General features: G+C 41.8%; 1 protein-coding gene and 1 pseudogene across 1 annotated transcript in view; one reads left to right on the top strand and one right to left on the bottom strand.

The window, feature by feature from the left end:
• ANKRD31 (ankyrin repeat domain 31) overlaps positions 1-23,326 on the top strand; it is a 124,236-nt gene extending 100,910 nt beyond the window's left edge. Inside the window, exons 21-24 of the mRNA XM_015571672.1 lie at positions 2,508-3,504; positions 7,613-7,753; positions 16,462-16,564; positions 22,947-23,326. Coding sequence (XP_015427158.1) covers positions 2,508-3,504; positions 7,613-7,753; positions 16,462-16,564; positions 22,947-23,092 — 1,387 coding nt within the window. The 3' untranslated portion in view covers positions 23,093-23,326. The remainder of the gene's footprint in view (positions 1-2,507; positions 3,505-7,612; positions 7,754-16,461; positions 16,565-22,946) is intronic.
• On the bottom strand, positions 13,641-14,005 carry LOC107184966 (annotated as a pseudogene).
• Positions 23,327-24,896: the final 1,570 nt, after the last annotated feature.

The raw sequence follows: 24,896 nt of genomic DNA, 5'->3' as shown, positions 1-24,896 counted from the left end.
AGCTGTCCACTGAGTGCACTCACTCTGGGGCCTCCAGGGAGGTTCTGGTGCCTTGCCTGGGCCCACCTGGCATTAGCTACAGAGTTATCTGCAGATGGCTGCTACTTGTTTGGGGTTTGGAGGTACCCAGGAGAGGCCAAGCTCTGAGCCAAGGCAGGCTGCAAGTAGTGCCAGGCCTGGGGCCACTTAGCAAGAGATATGAGGTACACTGAGGCCAGTTGCTGCTTGTTTGAGAGATTTTAGGAAAGCCTGTCCTCTGAGGCAAGAGAGTACAGTTGTATGGAAAAGCCACTGGAAATGGCTTGGATAAGCCCCCAAGTTGGGTAGGGCAGGGTGACAGGGAATCACCAGAATGGAGCGAAAAATGTGATCCAAATTGATAGAGACTCAGACTTAGCACCCGTCTCTCGGCTCTGTTGGGGAAGGGCTGAGCAAAGGAACAGTGGCCTCTGCCAGCACTTTCGTCTGGGAGAAAGCTTCTCCCCAGCTCTTGCACTGATACCAGACAATTTAGTTACTCCCTGTATGTCCCTGGTTCCTTTCAAGCTGCTGCCCCAATGAGATAGCTCAGAGGGAATAAGTCCAAATAAGTTAATGTGTGGGCCCTTTAAGAGGAACTGCCCAGGACTCCAGCAGCCTCCATGTCACTCGGTCATAATCCCCGCTGGTTTTTACAACCCAAAGTTATAGAGACTTCTTTTCTCAGCTCTGGAACCCTGGGCTAGAGGTCTGATATGGGGCTGGCATCCCTCACTCCTCAGGGGGGATCTCTGTAGCCAAGATATCCCTCCCAATTAAAAACTGCCACACCAGCCTATTCCATGCCTCCACCCCTCCTACTGGTTTCTATGAGACTTCTTTAATTCCCTAGTTGTGGAACTTCCATTCAGCTAAATTTCAGGCAGTTCTGAATGATGGTTCTAAAAATTAGTTGTATTTTTTATTTTATTTTATTATTTTTTTTAAATATATATTTTTATTGATTTCAGAGAGGAAGGAAAAGGGAGAGAGACATAGAAACATCAATGATGAGAGAGAATCATTGATCGGCCACCTCCTGCATGCCCCTCACTGGGGATAGAGCCCGCAACTCGGGCATATGCCCTTGGCCAAAATCGAACCTGGGACCCTTCAGTCTGCAGGCCGGCACTCTATCCACTGAGTCAAACCGGCCAGGGCTAGTTGTATTTTTTATATGATTGTGGAAAGATTTGAGTATTGCATTTACCTATGCTGCCATTTTGTCTGAAGCCTCTGTTTCACATAGTTTAAAATGTGATATTGTTAAATTCTTTTTTCTTTATTTTCTTGCATTTTATGCTATCAGTTGTTAATCTGATTTATTCTTTCTGTTTCTTACACTTACATCTACTTTAATACCCAGTATACTTGGAGTTTAGCAGCAACAACTCTAAACTGTGACAGAAAAAACAGATATCTATTTTACTGCTTTTCTTAAAACAGCTGCTCTTAAATGGGTGGTTCCTAAGGATCCCTGACACTATTTCAAGGGGTCTATGAAGTCAGAACTATTTTTTAAGAATACTAAAATGTTATTTGCCCTTTTTTGCTCTCATTCTCTCATGGAATTTTATTTAGGCCACATAGTGTGTGATGACATCATCACTCTAATAGTGAATGGAATGTGTGCTTGGGTATTGTGTTTTTAAATTTTTTCAGTTTTATTTTCCAAACAGTAAATATTGATAGATATAACCCATATAAACAAAAGCTCTTTGGGTTTCTCAGTAATTTTTAGGAGTATAAAATAATCCTGAGAACAAAAAGTTTGAGAACTACTGGAAACAAGGTGTCACAGGATGTCCAGGAGGTGGTAGCTGTGGAATCTAACAAAAAAACAGAGGTGTGGGCGAGCCATTTTCTCCCACTTAGTCCTCTAGCCCTGAGAGATTTGGTTTGGGGGAGGCATATTGGTTAATGCTTGTCTGAGAAGTCCCTCTGGACTTGAAAATGCTCAGTACAATTACAGTAATTACTTGTTGAACTGAATTTCTCATATTAGCTCAGGCATAATTATTCTCAAAACAATCTCACTCTTCTAAAATTAAGGGGACTTGAGTGGAACTTCCAAATTTTACTTCTTTATACACTTTTCCACTATAAACAGGTAACCAAACTTGAAACTTAAAGCATGGTTAAGAATCGGCCACCAATTGCTAGCTTCCAAGTAAAGGACTAGTAGATACCCGGATAGACTACCCATGTTTTGTTTCTCTTTTAGGGTTGACTCACAACTGCTAAATAATGATCTGAATATAAATGTGGGTATAAATGTGGATAACCACACTGCCACCTCCTTAGAAAGGCAAACTCACTTACCTTAAGAGTCAGTTTCCTCTCAAAGAAAATGCATTTACAAAGACAGAACCTTGTGTACTTTGTGGTGGTCAAATTTAAATTGAAAGAAAGTATCTTTAAAGTGCAAATGACTGCTTTTTAAAAAGCTTTTTACTTTGTATTTTTGTCTCTTCTGTTTCTTACTATAGGGTTTCTATAGAATCATTTAAGCATGGTGTCCTAAGAGAACAACTGGCTAACTTGGCCATGAGACAGAAGAGCCTTTTAGTTGTGGCAAAAAAACAGAAAAAAATAAGCCAGAAAATTCAAAACTATAAGAATGTTACATCTGTGTCTGGTCTTAGTTTGAGGAAACTGCCATCCAGCTCAGAGATCTCTTGTGAAAAGGACAACCAAGAGCTTACCAGCCTGGAAAATTCAGTGCAGCCCCAGGCGGGTTCATTTTCTCCTGCCAGCTCTGTTTGTGAAAGCATACAGGAATCACAGTTGTCTCTGGAAACGTGGAACGACAGCCAAAATACCAACACTTGTCTAAATTTAGAGACAGTGAGAAGGGAAGACTTTTCTGAAATTAAGCTGAATTCTAGACGAAATGTCAGTGACTGCTCCTTGGATGAATTTTCAAACTCCAGACCTTCAAATGGCACTAAGAAGATTAAATTACCACCCCAACCTGTTGCTTTTATTGCTCAAGCAGAATATTTACAAAAAGAAAATGATCTTACAGCACATACAACCAAAGGTCATGAATCCTATAGTTCTTCAGCACTAACTGGCCCATTAAATACATCAGAAACCACAAGTGTACTTGTCCCAAATGCCCATTCATCCACTGGTATTTGTGGTCAGACTCTTTCCAATTATGATCCAAAAAGAGGACACAAGAGAACAGCTTCCCAGCAACCACCTAGGGGGACATCGGAAACCCTGACACATCAAGATATTGATGACTTAGGCAGTGATATGGGGCATCAGATGAAACCATATCTTAAAAATTCAGCTTTTGCTGTTCCACATGCAAATGACAGTCAGAGCACCTCCTCCTCTGGGTCTGGCCCTCAGCATACTGCAAAAAAGCCTTTAAACTACATCACAGCTCCTAAAAAGAAGCGTATGCAGATAAAGGATCTGATAGCACTAGGAAGAATTAGTCCAGGAAATAACGTTTTGGAATTCAAAACACAGGTATCTTTTTTTTCTCCTCTAAAATGATCTAAATTTTAAAAGTGAATAAATTTTGCTGTTGCATAGTGTAGGCATTTACCTCCAACTAGTGAAATGGGGTTTGGCTGGGCTTCTTGAATGGAGGGACCATAACCATTGTATTCTTAGCAAATGAAATAATGCTTCTAGAATTTCCCTATACATTTTAGTCCCAACTATCTGTGGGCTCTCAGACCGAAATTATATTGCACCAGGAAGGATTTAAGAGCAACATAAAAATAGTAAGCTGGAGCTGGCTTTGATTCCAAAATTTTGGAAACTACCAGCGTACTGCTGAAGCTTCCCCTGATAAGAGGTAAGCATAAATTCATCTTCCGTAGGAACTTTGTTGTTTTTCTGTGTGTGTTTTTTTAATCCTTACCCCAAGATATTTTTTCCATTGTTTGTTTGTTTGCTTGTTTGATTTTAGAGAGAGAGAGTGGAAAGGAAGGAGGAAAGGAGAGAGAGAGACAGAGAAACAGAGAGACAGATAGACAGAGAGATATCGATTGGTTGCCTCCTGTACGCCCTGACTGGGGCTGGATATTGAACCTGTAACTGAGGTACGTGCCCTTGACCGGGAATCAAATCTGCGACCCTTTGGTCAGAGGGCGGGCACTCTAACCACTGAGCAAATTAGCCAGGGCTCAGTTTGTTTTTACAAAAAAAAAAGTGACTTGGAGTTTGCATAAATCTGACCCACTTAAAACAACATCACATATGCATAAAAGTAAAGTAAAGGAAAAAAGGTTCTGCTAGAAATGCTGACAAAAGAGGCTTCCTTTCCTCCCTCCCCACTTTCACTTTTTGAAAGAGGAATTCAGAGTAGCAAAGATTGCAGAGTCCAGGAATGCTTTCTTTCTTATGACCATCCTACAGATATCAGTCCAGGCTAACTGGAATTTAATCTGAATGACCTATGTTTCCAACCCTTTCCATCTCTGGGTAATTGGGCTTTTCCTAGTTAGCAAGCTTTACTTATAAGTTAGGAGCAAAAAACCCCCCAAACATTTAAAGCTTCAAACTATAATTTAAAGACCAAATTAGTAGCTTGATCTCAGATTCCTGAGTGTTCTTATTTGCTTGCCTGTCAACCAGTTTATTGCTAAGTAGTACCTACCTCAGATTAGCCAGAGCAAATTACATTTTATTTAGTAAATTAGTTTCATTAACTCATATTTTGATAGTTGTGGTTAATTCTCTGGATTAGCTATAATTAAATTTTAATACAACTTTTTATATTAACAGTTTTATTAAGATATAATTGACATACAATACAATACACGTATTTAAAGTATACAGTCTGACAAGTTTTGACATATGTATACACCTATGTAGCCATGACCACAAACAATACACATCAACCCCCAAAGCTCCTGTGTGTCCTTTTGTACACCTCCTTCATCTGCTCCCTTCCCATGCCAATGTCTAGACAATTATTGGTCTGCTTTCTGTCCATATACATTAGTTTGCATATTCAAAAATTCTATATAAGTGGAATTATACCGTATGTATTTATTTTTGTCTGGCTTCTTTCTCTGAGCATAATTATTTGAAATTCATCCCTATTGTAGCATGTATCAGTAGTTTATTTTCATTGCTGAGTATTAGTTCATTATATGTATACTAGAGGCCCGGTGCACGAAATTCATGCACTGGGAGTGGGGGAGTTCCTCAGCCTGGCCTGCACCCTCTCGCAGTCCGGGAGCCCTGAGGACATGTCCAACTGACAGCTTAGGCCCACTATGCCAACAGTCAGATGTCCTTAGATTGCCATGGAGGCGGGAGAGGCTCCCACCAACTGCCGCTGTGCTCGCCAGCCATGAGCCCAGCTTCTGGCTGAACAGCGCTCCCCCTGTGGGAGCACATTGACAACCAGGGGCAGCTCCTGCATTGAGTGTCTGCCCCCTGGTGGTCAGGGTGTGTCATAGTGACCAGTCATTCCACCATTCGGTCATTTGCATATTAGCCTTTTATTATGTAGGATATGCTGTAGATGAGGCCCCCTAGAACTATAAGAAATGCAGAATATTCACTGTTAACTCATTCTCAAATTGCCCCCACTTAAAAATCAAATTGCCCCCCTGTGGGGGGTGTGCTGCACCTTGGGAACCACTGGGCTTGACACTTTTCCTCTCTGAGCTTCATTTCTGCATACATACGCATATACCATGGGAATTATAATCTCTTCTCTGCCTACCTCACTGGGTTGTCATGAGGAGGTTCTGAGCTAATAAACCTAGAAATGTTTCATCAAGTAAGTGATGTCTAAATGGGAAAGGATTGTTATTTTTAAGCTCACGGGTACCCTTGCAGGTAGCAGGTGCTGATTAGGGGAGGAGGGCATGATTGTTTCCTGGGACTGTAGCTATCAATGCTTTGCAGAGGGTTCCACAGGCCTCGAGCGGGCTCTGGCCAGCAGCCCTGTAGTGTTGGTCCTCCCTGGAGGTGCTGGCTTGGGGGGCGGTAAGGGGACACTAGGGGGATGGTGAGGCCGAAGGGGGAGTAACTGTCAAACCTCCCCACTTGTGCCATTCTTTAAATTGTATGTGGCCATTTCACAGCTGTAGGTGCTCAGTGCAGGGCTCCAGTCTCCTGGAGTGGGGTGGGGGCCGGGCCAGGGCGGAGCCAGGTGGTCTAGGAGGGTGGGTTTAACCTCGGCCCCATGGTGAGGTTCAGTGCACTTCCACTGCGAAGATGGCTACGCTGCTATCAGGGCGAATGGGTCTGACCCTGGGGGGCCACTGGGGCCTGCCTCCACCTGGGTCTGGAGTTGTAGGGAGGAGAGGCATGCCCAGTCCCAGCGGAGGGGGCCCAGCAGTGGCGGGCTGTGGGTCCCGGGTGTTTCAGGGGCGCTGATGGGTCATTGCCATTGTTGTGGGCGCCCCTGGCAGGGGTAGCAGGGGAAGAGATTGGGAGTCGGAGGTGTGGGCTGTGGCTACCCCCGAGGCTGGGTCTTCTCCCCGTCCAGTCAGCCTCCGCGTTCCCCCTGGGGGTGCAGGGGCTGGGGTAGGGTGTCCATGTAGGGGGATTGGAAGAGCTCCCCGTAGCTGCTTACTCTTCCTTTGCAGTCTGGGCTTCTGTCAGGTGCTCTCTTCAGACCCCCGGGAACTTGGCTCTGGCCGCCCCACCCCTCCGTGGCTCCCTGCCGCCCTGCCCCACTTGGCTCTCCCTGGCCACCGGCCCCCTGTCAGGAGGCTGCTGGCCCTGCTGCGGGCAGCATGGTCCTAGGGGCAGGGGATGGGGGTGTGGGGAGAAGCTCCAGTAAAGTTTAGTAAACCCCAGGTCTGTGTTGGGATTTGGCTGTGGGGCTGCAGGGGAATCTGCCTGGGTGGAACAAAATCATGCGAGACCCAGAGTCCCGCCCCACAGCCCCGCCCACCTTGCTGAATGGTCATGATGTGAGGGCGTCCCGGATAATTTGCATATTCCTCTGTTATTATATAGGATTATTATATAGGATACTACAGTTTATTAATTCATCTGTGGTAGACATTTAGATTGTTTCCAATTGTTGGTTGTTACAAAAAAGGCTATTACGAACATTGATATACAGTTTTGGTCTGACACAGACTTTCATTATTTCTTGGGTAAGTAATTGAGAGTGGAGTGGCAAAATTATATATGGTAAGTGTATATTTTACTTTTTAAGAAATTGCCGAAGTTTGTAACATTTTACATTCCCACCAGCTATCAGTGAGAGTTATAGTTCCTTAGCCAACACTTAGTATGATCAGTCTTTTAACTTTAGCCATGCTAACATATAGTGTAAATATGTATATGTACTATAGTATATGTGTTGTGGTTTTAATTTACATTTCTTAATGATTAGTTATGGTGAGTATCTTTTCATGTGCCATTTGCCTTCATATTTATTCTTTAGTGAAATGTCTGTTCAAATCTTTTGTTCCTTTTTATTGTTTTCTTGTTTTTTATTGAGTTTTAAGGGTTTTTAAACCATTGTTTTCATATATTTTGTTTTTTGGTTGCGTCAGTTGCTCGTGCAAATCTAGTCCCTGTTACTTCATGGCCAGAAACAGAAGTTCACATATTTCATCTATATTTTAATATTAACATTTTTTTTCTTCAGGAGACTACCCACAAAGCCAGTGTTTTATTGAGTGGTAAAATTAAGGTAGAAAATGGTCAGATTTATCAAAATCCAGTCACCTGGCTAAACGATCTTCTAGGAGGCGACAGTCATGTGACCTGGAATTATGCTTGGAGTAAGGTGGGTCATCTTTCACTTCATGCTCAAATGGAAAGATACATTTTTTTAAAATGATAAAAGTACTTACTTATTTTCTTATAAAGAAATCTGCAAGTTCTCCAAGATCATTTTTGTCCCCAGGTGTCCCTTCTGCAATATGCTACATGCTTTCTCCCACAACTTCTATTTGCCAGAATTCCCTGGGGGAAGGGCCTCCTTCCTTGCTCCTCACTTAGTCTCAGAAATTTGAATGCCCCAATTTTCTTGACACCAAGTGATTTCAGGTCCTTGTGACTCCATGTAGAAAATTTGGAACCACTGTTGACTTTAATAATTTATTAATATGTTATCAGCCTTCTGACAGAATCTTCTCCTAAAGACAGAAGGAACCAGCAAGGGCCTTAAGACCCACAGAAGTTATGGTTCATTTTTATGTTTGAACATAGTTTTATCTATGAATTGCTAGCTCCCCCCAAAAGAAATATTTCTTTTCATTCATACTTCCCAGACTTAGTAGCCTCCCTCTCAGTTAGGTCTTCTGACTTATAAACCCAGTCTGACCACCAATTTGAAAACTATTAATGACTGACACCCTTGAGGTCCAATGACCAGCCACTTCCAGATGTCTATGGCACCACTTAAGGGACAGTCTTGCAATGATTCACCCAGGAAAGTGTGAAAATTGGACATCCACCATAACTGTTTCACAGAACTGCAGATGTCTTCAGCCTCCACTCACTATTACAGTAAGGCTCAGTCCAGCACTAGTAAGAGGCAGAGTTTCCTCTTTTTTTTTGTCCAAGCCCTGCTCACCCTTTCTCATAACCCCTGCTCTTGGTCTGTGTCCCTAAACACAGCATTCTGGTCTCCTAGACTTTGTGGCAGGTGCTTCCAGAACTCTTTCAATTCCTTATATCAGTGCATTTTAAATGGTCACTGTATTACATTTTCTCTGTCCTTTTTTGTTTTTTAACTTTCAACCCCTGGAGTCAACTGGCCATCTGCTTTCAATTCACTCTGCCCAATCCTTTCCATGGATTCATAAATCATATTTGCATATTAGTAATTAACACTTAACCCATGGAAATTCCTTTTTTTACAACGTTTCTTAAACTTATGATAGATTATATTATTTTGCTGAAACTGAGTCTATGCTCAGTATAAATATGGTACTGATTGTTACAGCTTAGGTTCTTTTGAGCTTACATACCTCTGTTACAGTGTGCCTACTGATGACTCAAGTCTCCTACCTACTCTTTTTCTCTACTAGAACTATTGCATTCTGCTTTTGAATAACTGTGACATCATTTAGCCCTCACTCTGTACTTCATTTACATACCACATTGCTTCTGATCTTTTCTTATTAGTCATGTCAATTAGGGTTGTATTGTTTAACATCTATGTGATAGTGAAGCCAAATGCAAATGTGGACATCAATATTAGTGCAAATCTTGGATATAAGATACTCGTACTGATTATCGGAACAGGATTATATTTTTTAAAAATTGTTCTAAAAACAGGAACAGTTTTTAAAATTTCTATAGGCCATGCATATACTTCTAGTAAATACTCGAAGCCAGTGGGCGGCAAACTGCGGCTCGCAAGCCACATGCGCCTCTTTGGCCCCTTGAGTGTGGCTATTCCACAAAATACCGACTTCTGCGCATGGGCCACGAAGTTTCAATCACACTGTACGTGCGCGCCCTCGCGTGGTATTTTGTGGAAAAGCCACACTCAAGGGGCCGCAGTTTGCCGACCACTGCTCTAGATAAGAAACTCTACTCCAGTGAGTTGCTTTATTTAAATAGTTTATTTTAAAAGCCTCTTTTAAAATTTACCACAGAAATTGCCTCTACCTCCTCTTGTCTTGAAGTAACTCCTGAATTCACAGTCACTTCTTGATGAAGGGAACTTTTGTTACATTGGTAAATATGAATATTTCAACTGACTAGTCTTAAGAATGTTGGTGAGGCTATGGGACCAGGAATGGTTGGTTGTCAGGCAAGAAATGCCATAAAACTAGGTCTTGTCCTGCATCAGACAGAATGACAGAGCCACAAGACCAAGAGATGACTCATACTTCCTACCCAAGCAGCTGGGCCTAACCATGGGAATCCTGCTTACTCCCATTGGGCATCACTACTTGCTGTCACTGACAGTCTCCTGGCTGTTAGCTATCATCCTGATATGGCAGAGTGATCTCTCTTCTGTGGGAGACAGGAGACCATGCTTGTTCCTGATACCACCCTTGATAAGTTATATGATGTGGGCAACAGTTTTCAATCCTGCCTACATATTAGAATCACTTGGGAGCTTTTAAATCTACCATTGCCTAGTGGACTCCAGGCCCTTAGCTTCTGACCTAATAGTCTGAGTTAAAGACCAAGTGGTAATATTTTTTAAAAGATTTCCAGGCGATTCTAATATGCAGCCTGGAGTGAGAACCGCTGATCTAGGTCAAATCATTTAACCTTTCTGAACCCGTTTTCTTATTTATAAAATAAATAATAATGCCAATGGTCTCTAAAGATTTTTTCCAACATGGAGATGCTAGGACTTGCATAGCACTGTGTGTAAAACACTTTTATGTATATTCTTTCACAAAACTCCTAAGAAGTCAGAAGATCAACTATTATCTTTGTTCGTGGATGTGAAAACAGTATTGCTTGTGGTTAGTGACCTGATTAGCCTCAAGGCCAGTAAGTGCCAGAATTGGACTAGAACCTGATCTGATTCCCTATGAACTGTTTTCTACATTTACAACAATATCACACACAAGGGAGGCCCACTTCCTTTTCCTGGAAACAGCCTGCCCTGAACTCAGAATCATTCAGCTGCCTTTATGAATTTCTGCAAAGACGTATTCTTGTGCAGCAAAAATGCCCACTTCACAGGGAAAATGCCTTCCTGTGATACAGGTGCAATATGAACATCATAAGAATGGCAATGACAGTTCAAGCCCTGGACGAGACTTATGCAGATAAAAAGTAAGCTGCCATTTGGGCAGTGACTCAAGGAGCACTGACAGATCTCTTTTGCAAACACACTTCCCATCGTGACGCTTCCCTGTCTGAATTCTACCCTCATGAATGTACTCCTTTGAATATAGCATTGACTTTTCTCTATGGTTTCCCCGTCACCCTACACACTTTCTAAAAAAATTTCTCACACCCTATGATTAGGAATATCAAGATATGGAGAAGTTGGGGTAGGAATACAGAAAGTGATGGAGATTGTTTATCTGGACAGATAGTCTCATTCAGTCCATTAATTATACTCCCAATGTGTCATAACTTAAACCTCCTGTGAGTCCAGCTTCTACTCAGGAGGAGATGGTTAGAGATGTGGGCCCCTTTAAAATACAGATATCTAGCCCTGGTAGGTGTGGCTCCGTTGATTGAAGCATTGTCACATACACCAAAAGGTCTCGGGTTTGATTCCCAGTCAGGGCACATATCTAGATTGCAGATTCGATCCCCAGTCTGGGCACATACAGCACGCAACCAATGGATATTTTGCTCTCTTCTTCTCTCCCTTCCTCTCTCTAAATCAGTGGTTCTCAACCTGTGGGTCGTGACCCCTTTGGGGGTTGAACGACCCTTTCACAGGGGTCGCCTAAGACCATCGGAAAACACATATATAAAATTACATATTGTTTTTGTGATTAATCATTATGCTTTAATTATGTTCAATTTGTAACAATGAAAATACATCCTGCATATCAGATATTTACATTATGATTCATAACAGTAGCAAAATTACAGTTATGAAGTAGCAACTAAAATAATTTCATGGTTGGGGGTCACCACAACATGAGGAACTGTATGAAAGGGTCGCAGCATTAGGAAGGTTGAGAACTACTGCTCTAAATAAACATATCCTCCAGTGAGGATTAAAATACAAATATCTGAGGTATGAATCCTAAAGGCATAAATAATGTGAAAGGCCTGCTGCTCTTCTGCCTCTAATTGCATAGGGTATCTGGGGGAAGTGGAAAGAGAGGCTTCAGGATGGTGAGTAGGCGAGGAAGGTATCTGTCATCATTTCCCCAGGATCAGCTCTTCCAAAGAAGTTACTATAATTACACTTTGATACTCTTTTCTGTATTGTCTTTTGAATTCCTTAGAAATATTTTAATATTCTTAGCCCAAATGTATTTTTAGCTTGCAACGAACTTAAAGAAATGAACTTTGCCTTTCTACTCCCCCTAAGATGGAAAATAATTCTTCTTTTCTCTTTCATCCTCTTGGAGTAGTGAAAGTTGTTAAGACTTGCTTCTTAAAACTTGAAATGAAATTACAGTAGTCATTTGATCATCCATGAACAGATTCTCATTAGTCAATACTAATAACTGTTTTTCCTGAAGATCTGTGAAAAATGGACTGGTACTTTCAAATAAAATGCAGTCCCAGGAGGGAAACAAATTCTTGAACACTTCTTTAATATTCAAAGGCAGGTTATGTTTTATATTCTTTTCTTGATGCATGTTAATACATAAGGTATAGAGAAACATTTGTTATTGCAATTAATGACAGTTGATACCATACTTTATTTTCAAAGACCTAACCAAAATAAAGTTAATTGATCATTTCACTTGGCTCATTCACTACATTTTCAGAATAGTGGCTCCCTGAATTATCCATATACCCCAAACACCTACATGCACACTTCCCACACCCCACATCTTTCCTAAATATGATATTAGGGCATCAGCATAGACTGGTTTCTGAGGAATAATGGATCTCTGCTCTACCTGTGGCCTCAGGGTGAAGCACCCTTTTAGCTCTACCTTTTAGAAAAGTAAGAACACAACAACTTACAGAATATACCTTGCCCTGAGCTACAACTCTCTTACCTGTCCTCATCTGAGGGAACGTTGCATCCCATCAGGCACCCTTCATCAAAATGGGCTTTGGACGGTGAAGTTGCTGAGATTGCTGGAGGTTATGTAGCCCAAGACCCTATGAACCCAGCCTCTGTCAGGGCAGGCATATGAGCTAGATTTGCATCTAATGAGATTAACCCAGGAATTAGTTTGTCATAGACAGATGTACTTTATTCTTTTTCTACTAGAAGCCCGGCGCACGAAATTCATGCACTTGGGGACGGGGGAGGGGGGGCGAGATTGCAAGAGGGTGCAGGCCAGGTCGAGGGACCCCACTGGTGCATACTTGGGGACTGAGGTGGGAGGGGGGTTGGCCAGCTGGGGAGGGACAGCAGGAGGGCTCCAGGGCGTGTCCGGCCTGTCTTGCTCAGTCCCGATTGGCTGGACCCCAGCAGCAAGCTAACTTACCAGTCAGAGCATCTCCCCCTCTGGTGGTCAGTGCACGTCATAGCAACTGGTCAACCAGTCCACTGTCTGCCCCATGGTGGTCAGTGCACACCATAGTGACTGGTCAACCGGTCAACTACCCTATGGTGGTCAATGCACGTCATAGCAAGCAGTTGAGCAGCCTTAGCATATCATTAGCATATTGCGCTTTGATTGGTTGAATGGCCAACCGGACACTTAGCATATTAGGCTTTTATTATATAAGATAGTACAGTAAATACACAAACCAGTAGCATAGTCATTTATTATTATCAAGTAGTATGTACTGTACATAATTGTATGTGCTGTACTTTTACACTGTTGGCAGGACAGTAGATTTGTTTACACCAGCATCACTACAAACACATGAGCAGTGTGTTGCACTGTGACATTAGGATGGGGTGGCTTTAGCCAACTGGAGCACAGGTACTAATGTGAGATGGACAGATTCCAGAAGTGACCTAGTCCCTGCTCATTTAGAGATCTATTTATTACTATCCTTGTTCAACAAATCACTCTATCTTGTGGAAAATAGATTTTAAACTCAGTGGATTTGTTGTTGCTGTTAACAACTGATAATTTATTTAAACAGTTGATTTAAGCATCTGCAATGGTGACTGCAACCTCCAACTCCTGGCTCAGTATGATGGAAGGAATCTGTTTAACAATCTCAGAAGAGCTGTGCAGGTCAATGAAGTCACTGTAGATCCTTGTCTGAAACTGATCCCAAGTTTTAGAACCCTCCCCACTGGGGTTTTTTTGTAGTGATTCTCTGGGTTTTGGTAGGCATGTGAATTGGTCCTTTCACTCTGAGATTCTTTTTTTTGTACCTCTGGTCAAGTCAGCATACAGCTTCTCCAACCGTTTTACATTGTGGCTGGTTAGAGTAATTATAATTCGGTGAATTGCCACCTCTGGTTCCATGGTTCCACGGGTGTCTTTCTGGTACCTTTAAAAGCCATGGCTTTGGCTCAGCTTCCTGAAGGACTTGTTTCTTGGTGAGGCAGGAGCAGGAGCGATTGGTCAGACAGTTGGAGGACACTTAGCATATTAGCCTTTTATATATATAGGGTACCTAGCACCAATGATAAAAAATGTACTTTAAATCTGAGATATAAGTGAAAACATACTGAGCCTCCACATTGATGAGTGTATAAGGTGTATTGTATATTGTCAGGGCATAATATGAACAAAATCCAGTTTCTAATTTTGGTTGTTTGGAGAACTGACAGATGGCATTTGGTGCCTTGCCCTTCTCCAATGCAAGTGAGGAGGGGTTAGCACACTGAATAGCCAGGTCTGTTTCATTTCCATTACCAGGCTTCTTTTGGTCATGGGACTGAGCCCAAAGGGTGCCTAACCCTGCCAGATTCCCTAGGTCCTCCTCACTCTGTTCAGTAACAAGCATTTATTGAAGATGTGGTAGACAGTATACCAAATGATTTTCACATGTTATCTCGTAATCCTCACAACAATTTAATAAGCCAAAGGTGCTTATTTTCTAAATGTACAAACAGACTTAGAATTTAAGAATCTTGCTTAAGATCTTGGACTTCAGAGTCCCCTCCTCCCCCCAGTTTTGCCAGGAACAATGTGAAGTACTAGAGTATGACACAGAATCTGTCTTCAAGGAGCTTATAGTTTAATGGAGACAGATACATTAACCCATAATTTCATTTAAATGTGATAGGTGCCTTGACAGAAATATGAGCACAGAGGGTATGGGAGCCTAGAGGAGGGTCATTACTTGAGTTAAAGGTATAGGAAGGCATCTTGGAGGAAGTGGTGTTCAAGTTAAGACGATGTAAGTTTAGCTACAGTGAACCTAGCTTCTGGGGTATATTATCAGACTGCCCTAGAACTAAGAGTGGAAGACCCAAAGACAGTCTGGCCCAGAATATTTCTGGTAGGTGTTTGCCAGTTTGTCCTAGCTCAGCCCATTCATTGTAGATATTTCTAAGCTCTAACCTTTCAGAGTGATAAACAATAGCTGAGTTCACAAACAAACAAACTTGGATGTATAGACCCAAATGTTGTTAATCTAATCAGTTAAGTATCTGATTTCTTGAAAAGTACCATTACTTTTGTGGCTAAACTTTATTAATACAACATAATTTTTAAAAAAAGTTTTAAAGTATCAAGTGCCAAATAAATGGTTGTTAAATAAGTGAATGAATAAGAGAAATAATCATATACAACAGGGGTCAACAAATATTTTCTGTGAAGGAACAGATAATAAATGTTTTATCCTTCATGAGCATATAGTTTCTGTTGCAACTACTTGATCCTGTTGTAGCACAAAAGCAGCCATGGATGTTAAGTGAACAAATGGGTATCATGTGCTCTAATAAAACTTTATTTACATAAATAAGGTGGCAGCTTGAATTTGGTTGTGGGCTGCAGTTTACCGATTCATAATATATAACAGTCAATACTTTACCAAAGTTACAATTTGCTCCTTATAAAATGTACTAGGGGCTCAGTGCATTAATTCATGCATGTTGAAAGGAACTGTGGGCCGTGAGGTGCCACAGGCACAGGGGCAAGTCTCGGCCCATCCTCCACGCCCCTGCCCAGCCCCTCCTGCCACAGCCCCTTGTCCCCTGTCTGCCAGTAGCCCCGCTCCTGTCACTGCTGCTCCCATGTGCTGACAGCGCTGGCCCCGCTCACACCTGCTGATGGCGTGGAGCGATTGGGGCCAGTGCCAGCAGCGGGTGCAAGTGGGGCCAGCGCCATCAGTGGGTTTGAGCAGAGGCTGATGCCTCGACCACCCCTCAGGAGCAGGGGGAGGTGGAGAAGCCCTCAGGGGCGATTAGGGCCATCAGCCGCCGCTTGCACCCACTGATGGCACCAAGTGATTGGAACTGACACTGAGCACCGGCACCGGGTGCAAATGGCAACTCTGGTGCCAGCTGCAGGCGTGAGCAGGGCCAGCACCAGCAGTAGGTGTGAGTGCCGGGCGGGACCATGGCACATGGGAGCAAACAATTTTCAGTAACCACCATCGGGGCCATCAGGGCCAGCAGCCACCACTCTCACCCGCTGATGGCGCCAAGGGATTGGGGCTGGCACTGGGCACCAGCAGCGGGTGTGAGCGAGGCCAGCACCAGCAGTAGGTGTGAGTGCCGGGCGGGACCATGGCACATGGGAGCAAACAATTTTCAGTAACCACCAGAGGCTTGCCCCAGTGACAACAGCCGGCACCCCACCTTGGTCTGGCTCCCCTGCTCACCTGCTCCACCATCCTGCCTCAGGTAATGCCCGCCATGTTCCGCCATGTGTGCCCCCCTGGTGGTCAGCACACATCATAGTGACCGGTTGTTCAGTTGTTTCGGTTCCAGTTGTTACACCATTCGCTCTATTTGCATATTAGCCTTTTATTATATAGTTTTTAAATTCTGTGCTTAATTATATACAGGTAACATATCTGGGGAAGGAGCTTTTAAAGTGTGTTTCTGAAGAAGTACCCATACCTCCAGAACCAAACTTGGTACCTCAGCAACATCAAACTTGTCTTCCAGGTATGTGCAGACCCACACCCATTTCTTAGTTATGGGAACAACACACACAAACCTACTGGGAAAGCATTCTTCTTTTTTATTTTTGTCTTCTTTTTCTTTTGGGTGAAATTCACATAACATTCAAATGACCATTTTTAAATGAACAAGTCATACACAGTGCATTTAGTACATACACAGTGTTGTACAGTCACCACCTCTGTGTAGTTCCAACACTTTCATTACCCCAAAAAGAAACCCCATACCATGCAGCAGTTACTCCCCGTTCTCCAGTCCCCCATCCCTGGGGTCTACCAGTATGCTTTCTGTCTATGTGGATTTGCCTATTCTGAATGTATCATAGAGAGAGTGGAAGTGGTAGGGGGAGGAGAGAGAGAGAGAAAGAGGGAGAGGAGAGAGAGAGAGAAACATCAACGTGAGAGACATATCCATTGGTTGCCTCCTGCACACGCCTGGATTGGGGTGGGGATAGAACCTGCAACCCAGGCACATGTCCTGACAGGGGCGGGCCGACACTCTAGCTACTGAGCCATGCTATATCTTTTTGTGGAACAGCCACACTGTTTTCTACAGCAGCGGAACCATGTTACATTCCCAACTGCAATGCACAAGGCTCCCAATTTCTCCATGCCCTCACCAACACTTGCTGTTTTCTGTTTGTTTATAGCACTTCATTTTTAACCACAGATGATTCTAGGATAATTAAGGAAATTATACCCTCTGCTCACAATTTCTTTCTCTCTACTTGGGGTAGATTTTTTTTAATGTCATTATTTGGTTAGTTTTTCATATTTTCTAAAAATATACTAAAATAAATCTTTGCTTATTAGTGTAAACAAATACGATTTATCTGATGAAATAAACCTTAGCCTGAGAAAACTGAAAAGAATGTAGTCTTAGCCAATTAGCTGCAGATTTTGAAATGATCTTAAAGTGGCAGCACACATTTTTGGAAAACTTAACTAATGTTAAGTTACCCTTCTCTGCTGTAGTATTCCCTCTTTTTTCTCCCTGTCCTTGCCCAGACTAGTTGGGGATAATGTAGACCAGTGATGGTGAACCTATGACACGCGTGTCAGAGGTGACATGTGAACTCATTTTTTTGGTTGATTTTTCTTTGTTAAATGGCATTTAAATATATAAAATAAATATCAAAAATATAAGTCTTTGTTTTATTATGGTTGCAAATAGCAAAAAATTTCTATATGTGACATGGCACCAGAGTTAAGTTAGGGTTTTTCAAAATGCTGACACGCCGAGCTCAAAAGGTTCTCCATCACTGAGTAGACTGAGAAGAGGTAAAAATCAGAAGATAATAATACTGAGATAACCAGTCATGAACCAAACGGGGATTACTATCACCACGCCCCTAACCAGGGTGCTGTAGGGATTTTCCCTTCCTTACAACAAACCCCAATAATTCAAAGTAATTTCCTCTCCTAACTTGATACCTAATCCACCCTAACTTCTGAGGGTCCTCCTTTGTCTCCAAAACTGGCTTCAGAATAGGATGCATTTCCCCTAATTTTCTGAAGACAGCTTCAAAAGTGCTTTTTATCATTTGGGAGAAGCAGCAATTGTGGTGAAATTAAAAGCCTTAAGAAACGAAAAGGAGTTTGTGTAGTAATTTATGGTATTTGATTCCTAACCCTGACTGCAGATCTATCTAGCTCAGGTTCCTGGCATAGGGTCCAGGAACCTGAATTTTAAAAAGTGATTCTTATGCAGTCAGCCTGACCTATTACTCTAAACCTATTACTTTGAATGACCAGTAGTATCTAATTTCTTATGCAGATAATAATTGGAAAACTTGATACATTCAGTCCTTTATTTTGATTCAAAAGTACACCTGCTCTAGTGCTCACAGGCACTTCTCTCTCTCTCTCTTCTCTCTCTCTCTCTCTCTCTCTCTCTCTCTCTCTCTCCTCTCCTCTCCCTCCTCTCGGCCAGCAGCTTTCTCCTGGTTCTGATTCTGAGCAACAAACTCTCTCTCTCTCTCTCTCTCTCTCTCTCTTGAAAGCCAAGTAAACTCTTTCTTCTCCTAGATTCTAATCTCAAAGCAGAACTATAGGTCTTCTTTATACACAAAGGTTATCTGTTCTTCAGATTTTCTAGTGCTATGTGATAGGTACATGCCAACAGGAGCCAGGCCAAGAGGCGTGAGAATTTAAGAAATTTTATTATATTCTCTCACAGCGGGCTGAGACTATTGTGTCAGTGTCAGTGTTACAGAATTTACCAGGCGACCGAAAAATACACTGGGAGTACTCGGAGATCCAGGATAAACCCATTTATTTTCAGATGTACTAGAATAGTGACCCAGGGGGTCAGTTCTCCAATCCTGAGTGAGTGAATATGGAGGAAGGTTTCCCTTTATACCCTTCGGTTTGTTTGTTTTCTATCTGTTTCCTAACTACCAGGCTTTTGTGGTGGGCTTCCAGAGCTCTTCCTGGGTCAGTTAGATGGGGAACTTAGACTGTATCTGAATGACTGGTCTGGGTGGTGTCAGAGACCTCCCCTGGAGCTAAGCTGTTACATTCTTTGTTTATGGCCCTTCTGTAAATTGTGAGTAATTAGGAAAACAGGTCTTGCTAGACCAGATTGTGGAGAAAGGGGCAGTGACTTAATGTAGGCTATCAAGGATGTTCATTAGGGTACTGGCACAGATTCAGATTGCTAGCCCTCCCAAAATGTCTTATATTCCCCATCATCAGCACCGAGGGAGTGTTTATGTTCTCTTATATATGGACTGGGTCAGGGTTGCACCAGCCAGCTGGGTAGCTGCCTGAACAACAGGATGTCCTTGGGAGATAGCACAACTCAGGCAAAGGGGAGCGCCTGAGTCAGCTGGGGAGTGTATCTTATCTTCTGCAGGTGCAGGGCGTTTGCTTCAAGCTATGGGGCAAATTTTATAACAATATATTTCAGAAAACATGTCCAAACAGGATAGGCCGTGGGTAGTGCGTCCTAACAAATGGCATGCATTTCCACCCCCAGCCATGCATCTCCTTCCTCAGAGGGACCACAGTTCCCTGCTAAGTGAGCATGAAATTAAAAAAAATGGTTTCTCAACTGCTGTTTCTATTGCTGGCAATGTAAACAGTTTCTTGTTACTAAATTCTGAACTATCTTTCCTTTAGATATTTTTTAAAATATTAATGCTAATTTGAGAACAGTGGAAGTGCCAGAACCCACTTCTTACTACCTTGATCTGGGACTAGGAATCTACAGGCAGGTCCCTGCTGACATTCTGTAGGCTGCTGTTAGAGTTTTATTTGAACCTTCTTGATTTAGGATTCTTTTGTACTTATTTTTGTGGTACCTTACAAAAATCCAAAGACATGGCAAGTTAGAAAAGTGCTAACTCTTTCATGGGGGCTCAACATCATTTGTTCATTTGAAAATAGAACATGCTTTTTCAGGAAAAAATAGACTCTTTTTGCAATGATAACCATGAACATCTACTTCTAGCTTTGTGACAAAGAATTTTTCCATCAGGGGCACTTAAAACCATAAAAATGGTCCTTGACTTGCTGATAATCTGTTGTAAATAAGTGACTTTAAAGAGTTTTCATCATTTTGGTGCTGTTGTTGTGCTTCATTTCTCTGTAAAAGTATAAGTAATAGAGCACAGACATCCACAGGTGCTTCTGTTTTATGTGGTTAAGAACTTCTTAAACCGTAAACACCTGAGGAAGATGGGTGTTTGATAACAGCAGAGTGTTCAGCTCCTATTTACAACTCTTAATTCTTGTCCATTATTTTCATCATGTTTTTCATACTGGTTTTATGTTTGTTTTAATTAATTAATTTTTTAAACTTATCTTTATTGTTGGAAGTATTACAGATGTCCCCCTCTTTTCCCCATTGAACCCCTCCACCCTGCCCCTGCCCCTACCCCCAGGCCTTTACCACCCTATTGTCTGTGTCCATGAGTTATGCATATACATTTTTTGGTTAATCTCTTCCTACCCATGCCCCTTCCCCCACCCCCAACGCCCTTCCCTCTGAGATTGGGCAGTATGTTCTATGTTTCCATGTTTCTGGATCTATTTTGTTCATCAGTTTATTTTGTTCTTTAGATTCCACATATGAGTGAGATCATGTGATACTTGTCTTTTTCTGACTGGCTTATTTTGCTCAGCATAATACTCTCCAGGTCCCTCCATGCTGTCTCAAAGGGCAAGAGATCCTTCTTCTTTACTGCTGCATAGTATTCCATGGTATAAATGTACCACAACTTTTTTATCCACTCACCCACTGATGGGCACTTGGGCTGTTCCCAGATTTTAGCATTTGTAAATTGTGCTGCTATGAATAGAGGGAGTAGAATGGTTTCTTAGCTCTGCAGTTCTTGTTGGAGATGAGGGACAAGAAAGAACCAAATGTCCACATCAGTGGTTATTTTCCTAGTCATTGGGCTGCTGAATATGCAACTGTCTAGAAATTTTGTTTGCAGATCTCAGAGGCATTTTGCCTAGGGAATCTACCTCAAGTGAAAATGAACGTGGGAAGAACTTCTGCACTTCAGTGTGGTAGATTGGTTGTCTTCACAGCTCCCGATGAAAAAATTATTTGTTGCAAATCTGCAAGTAGATGATCATGGTTATCATTGCAAAGAAGATGATAATTACTTGACCAATGAAGGGATTTAATTACTACTTCTCAGGATTCTCATTTCTCATTCACAAGAATTCTTTCAGTGATAGAGCTTCCTTCAGGCTCTAGAGGCAGGCGAATCTGGTCCTTAAGCAGAACTAGGAATCCAAGCACTGCTCCACTTAATCCTCCCCAAAGTGAGGACTGGAAGAAAGAAACAGCAGGTATTGCCAGGCTGCTTCAGTCTATACGTGTGTGCATGTTCCTGGTATCACAGTGTTTCACTTGTCAGTTCCTGTTTCTGCAGATCACAACAGCTTAGTTTTTCTAGGGTCTTTCCATGGAATGGTGACAATTACTAATGTACCCCAAATAAAATCATCTCCTATTAAAAAATATTCAATTTAAACATTTTATATGCAATATTTGAATTATGCTGCTTTATTCCTTTTTTTAACTTCCTACTCTTACTGTGACTGTCAGGGCCAGAATGGAAGCAAAACTTCAGTGTTTGGGATCTCTGTGTGAACACCATGGTGATGACTTCTTGTTACAGATAAGGTGAAGGTCATCAGGTGCTCCTGGCCCTCTCACACTAGGCCCTTTATTTAGGTCTGTGGCTTTTGGGGAAAGGCCACTCTGGAAAGACAGGTTTTTTTGTGCAAAAGACCTATTCTTCATCTGATGAAGCTAAGCTAACCTTAAGGAATTTAAGTAATATTTAAAGCTGTGGGGTTTTTTGAAAGAAGAATTCCCCTCACCCCCAACCTTTGTGGAATGCCTTGTTTCAGAAAGTCTACAAAACAAGGCTGCTATAAAGGAATTATTATGTTTTAGATACGGGCCATGTGTAAAAAAAGTTAAAATTCTTTGTGTTGTGACAGTTTAAAACCCAAATTAAATTCACTTAACCCTCTTCCTCTGAAAAAAGGAATTTTATGGACTCATGTATATGAAAGTCCAGGAAGAGGTCTTCAGCTTAAGCCAGGCTTCAAACAGCATGACTAGCACCAGTTTCTCTGCTTTTCGTTTCTCAGCTCCATCCTAACAGTCTCCTCTCATTATCCCAGAGTTACATACTTCCAGATTCAAGTTCAGAGGGGAAGAAGATGGAACTATTTCCCAGAAGAACCAACAAAGATCTCTTGCATCTCACTTCACTCTGAATGGGTCATGTTTTCATCCTTAAGTCAATGCCTATTCACTGGTTGGCTTAGATCTAAATAAATTCCACTAGAAGCACATGGTCAGGTGAAGGGAAAGGGATGATTCTTCAGAAGCAAATTAGAGTGGGGTCAGCATTAGATGGATTAATGGCCACTGGGCATCACAAGAACCCAATGCCCACACAGGTGTGTAATTATGAAAACACTTGGGCATTGCTTAGAATTACAAACAGAGCTCTTGGACTACATGGTCTGTCTAACTGAAATTGCCTGGCAAAGGTCACACCCATATTGGTGCTGTCTGTGGACTAAGATTCAATTTGCTGAATTATATAGAGCTCATATAGCCCTCTGAGAAAGGACTTTCTGAGACTGTCAGTGAGGATGAAGAAGCCAGTTTTAGGATGAATGACTCTTAGACTGCAAACAGGCTTCTTTCCCCAAGATCAGCCAATGCTGATTTACAGCTTATCTTGGGCATAGAAAATGGGGTGAAGAGTGATGTGGTCAGAAAGTCTATTATGTGTGCTCATAGACTTGACGAGGGTCTAGGATTTGCAATAAATTTAAATCTTATTTTTAAAAGGCAGATTTTAATTTGTTGACACTTATTTAAACAGGAATTTCCAGCGAGTCAATGCAAAGCATCCCACATTATCTACAAATAAATGAAATACTATTAATCAGCGATCAAGAGTATCTCCCGTGCCATATAATGGATCAGCATTGGAAGTTCTATGTGGAGTGTGAAGAGCTAACATTCTAAAGCCTTGTTTTCTTAATAATGTATTAGGTATTTGTTCATATTATTAACTAACGTTCATATTTCATCTTTGTGGTCTGGTGGGCCTATTTTAATACACACTTAAGATGTGTGTTTACTGTTGTAAGAAAAAACATAACTTCAACTACTGAAGTAAGATTAATACATTTTTACCATTTAAATAAAGGCATTTTAAAAAATCTTTATTGTTGAAAGTATTACATAGGTCCCCTTGATCCCCCATTAACCTCTTCTAACCCGCTCCTGTCCCCCCACCCCCAGGCCCTCACCACCCCATTGTCTGTGCCCATAGGTTATGCATATATGCGTACAAGTTTATTGGTTGATCTCTTCCCATCTACCCTCCCCTGCCTTCCCTCTGAGGTTCAACAGTCTGTTCATGTTTCTGTGTCTCTGGGTCTATTTTTGTTCAACAATTCAAATAAAGGCATTTTTGAAGTAAACCATATTGACTCTCTGGCTTTCTTTTTACCAACATAACTTTAAAACGAATCTTTTGATCAACACCTCTGCCTTTGTATAAATAACAGTTATTCCTTAAGGGAAGTAAGGATACAAGCAAGAGTGGTCATTGGTCAAAAAAAAAGGCCTGGCTAAAGTGAATCTACTTCAAATAAGAAGTCAAGTCCCAATACCTTTACCTATTTACTTTGAAATTTATCTTGAAATAAAAATTTGAAATTATTAAAGAGATTTACTCTAAGTTTTGTAAAATTTAGCGTAGATAGAATTGTAACTGTGCTGAGTCTGAGAACAAAAACATGAATCAAGTGTTGATTTGGGGCTGATTATTTTATTTATTATTTCATCTTTGACTTTTGCTACATTTTCATGAAGGTTTTTTTAAATCGATTTATTCAAGAGCATTATAAGTTTTCTCAAGGGTATGTCTAATCCTTTGATAACCATATTATTCTTCATTTATTCATCATCATCCCAGACTCCCAAATAAACTTCTTAATTACAATTAAAATTACTCTAGTAGTGCTAGAATTTTGAGGGGAGGTGGAGAGGAGATATGATGGTGTTGTTTTTATATTTCTTATTTTAAGTGTATAGAATTTTAAATATCATTAACAGTTACCTGTGAGGAGAAAAGTTATGGGGGCTCGGGATCTAAGGGGAAAGAAAGAGTTTTTAACTACATGGACCCTTTGGCAAATTTTGAATGGGTTCTATATGTGTGTTCTTTCTATTCAGATAGAAATTTTAAGTTTCTGAAAAAAAAAGTACCTGGAAGATTTACCTATTAATAAAAGTATAAAGACATAAATCATTTTATTTTTCTTCCTTTGAGAGTCCATTGAAAATGTTCAGGATAGAATAACCCTTCAAATTATAATGTTTGCGAACTGAAAAGAGTTTCATTATTCTATATAATAAAAGGCTAATATGCAAATCGACCAAACAGCAGAATGACTGGTCGCTATGACACACACTAACCACCAGGTCAACACAGGAGCTGCCCCGTGGTGGTCAGTGAACTCCCACAGGGGGAGCGCCACTCAGCCAGAAGCTGGGCTCAAGGCTGGCAAGCGCAGCGGTGGTGGCAGGAGCCTTTCCCACCTCCGAGGCAGCACTAAGGACCCCTCAGGGATGTCTGACTGCCTGCGGAGAGCAGGCCTAAGCCAGCAGGTGGACATCCCTCGAGAGGTCCTGGACTGCGAGAGGGCACAGGCCGGGCTGAGGGACCTCCCCCCGACCCCTAGTGCATAAGTGTTGTGCATCATGCCTCTAGTTCCAAATTAATTTTCTTAGAATATTCTATTTTTCTAATACTTGAATA

This window comes from Myotis davidii, unplaced genomic scaffold (assembly GCF_000327345.1).
Source record: "Myotis davidii unplaced genomic scaffold, ASM32734v1 scaffold44, whole genome shotgun sequence".
NCBI lineage: Eukaryota > Metazoa > Chordata > Mammalia > Chiroptera > Vespertilionidae > Myotis > Myotis davidii.
The sequence above is the reverse complement of the archived record's forward strand: the minus strand, read 5'-3'. Positions and strand labels throughout refer to the sequence as shown.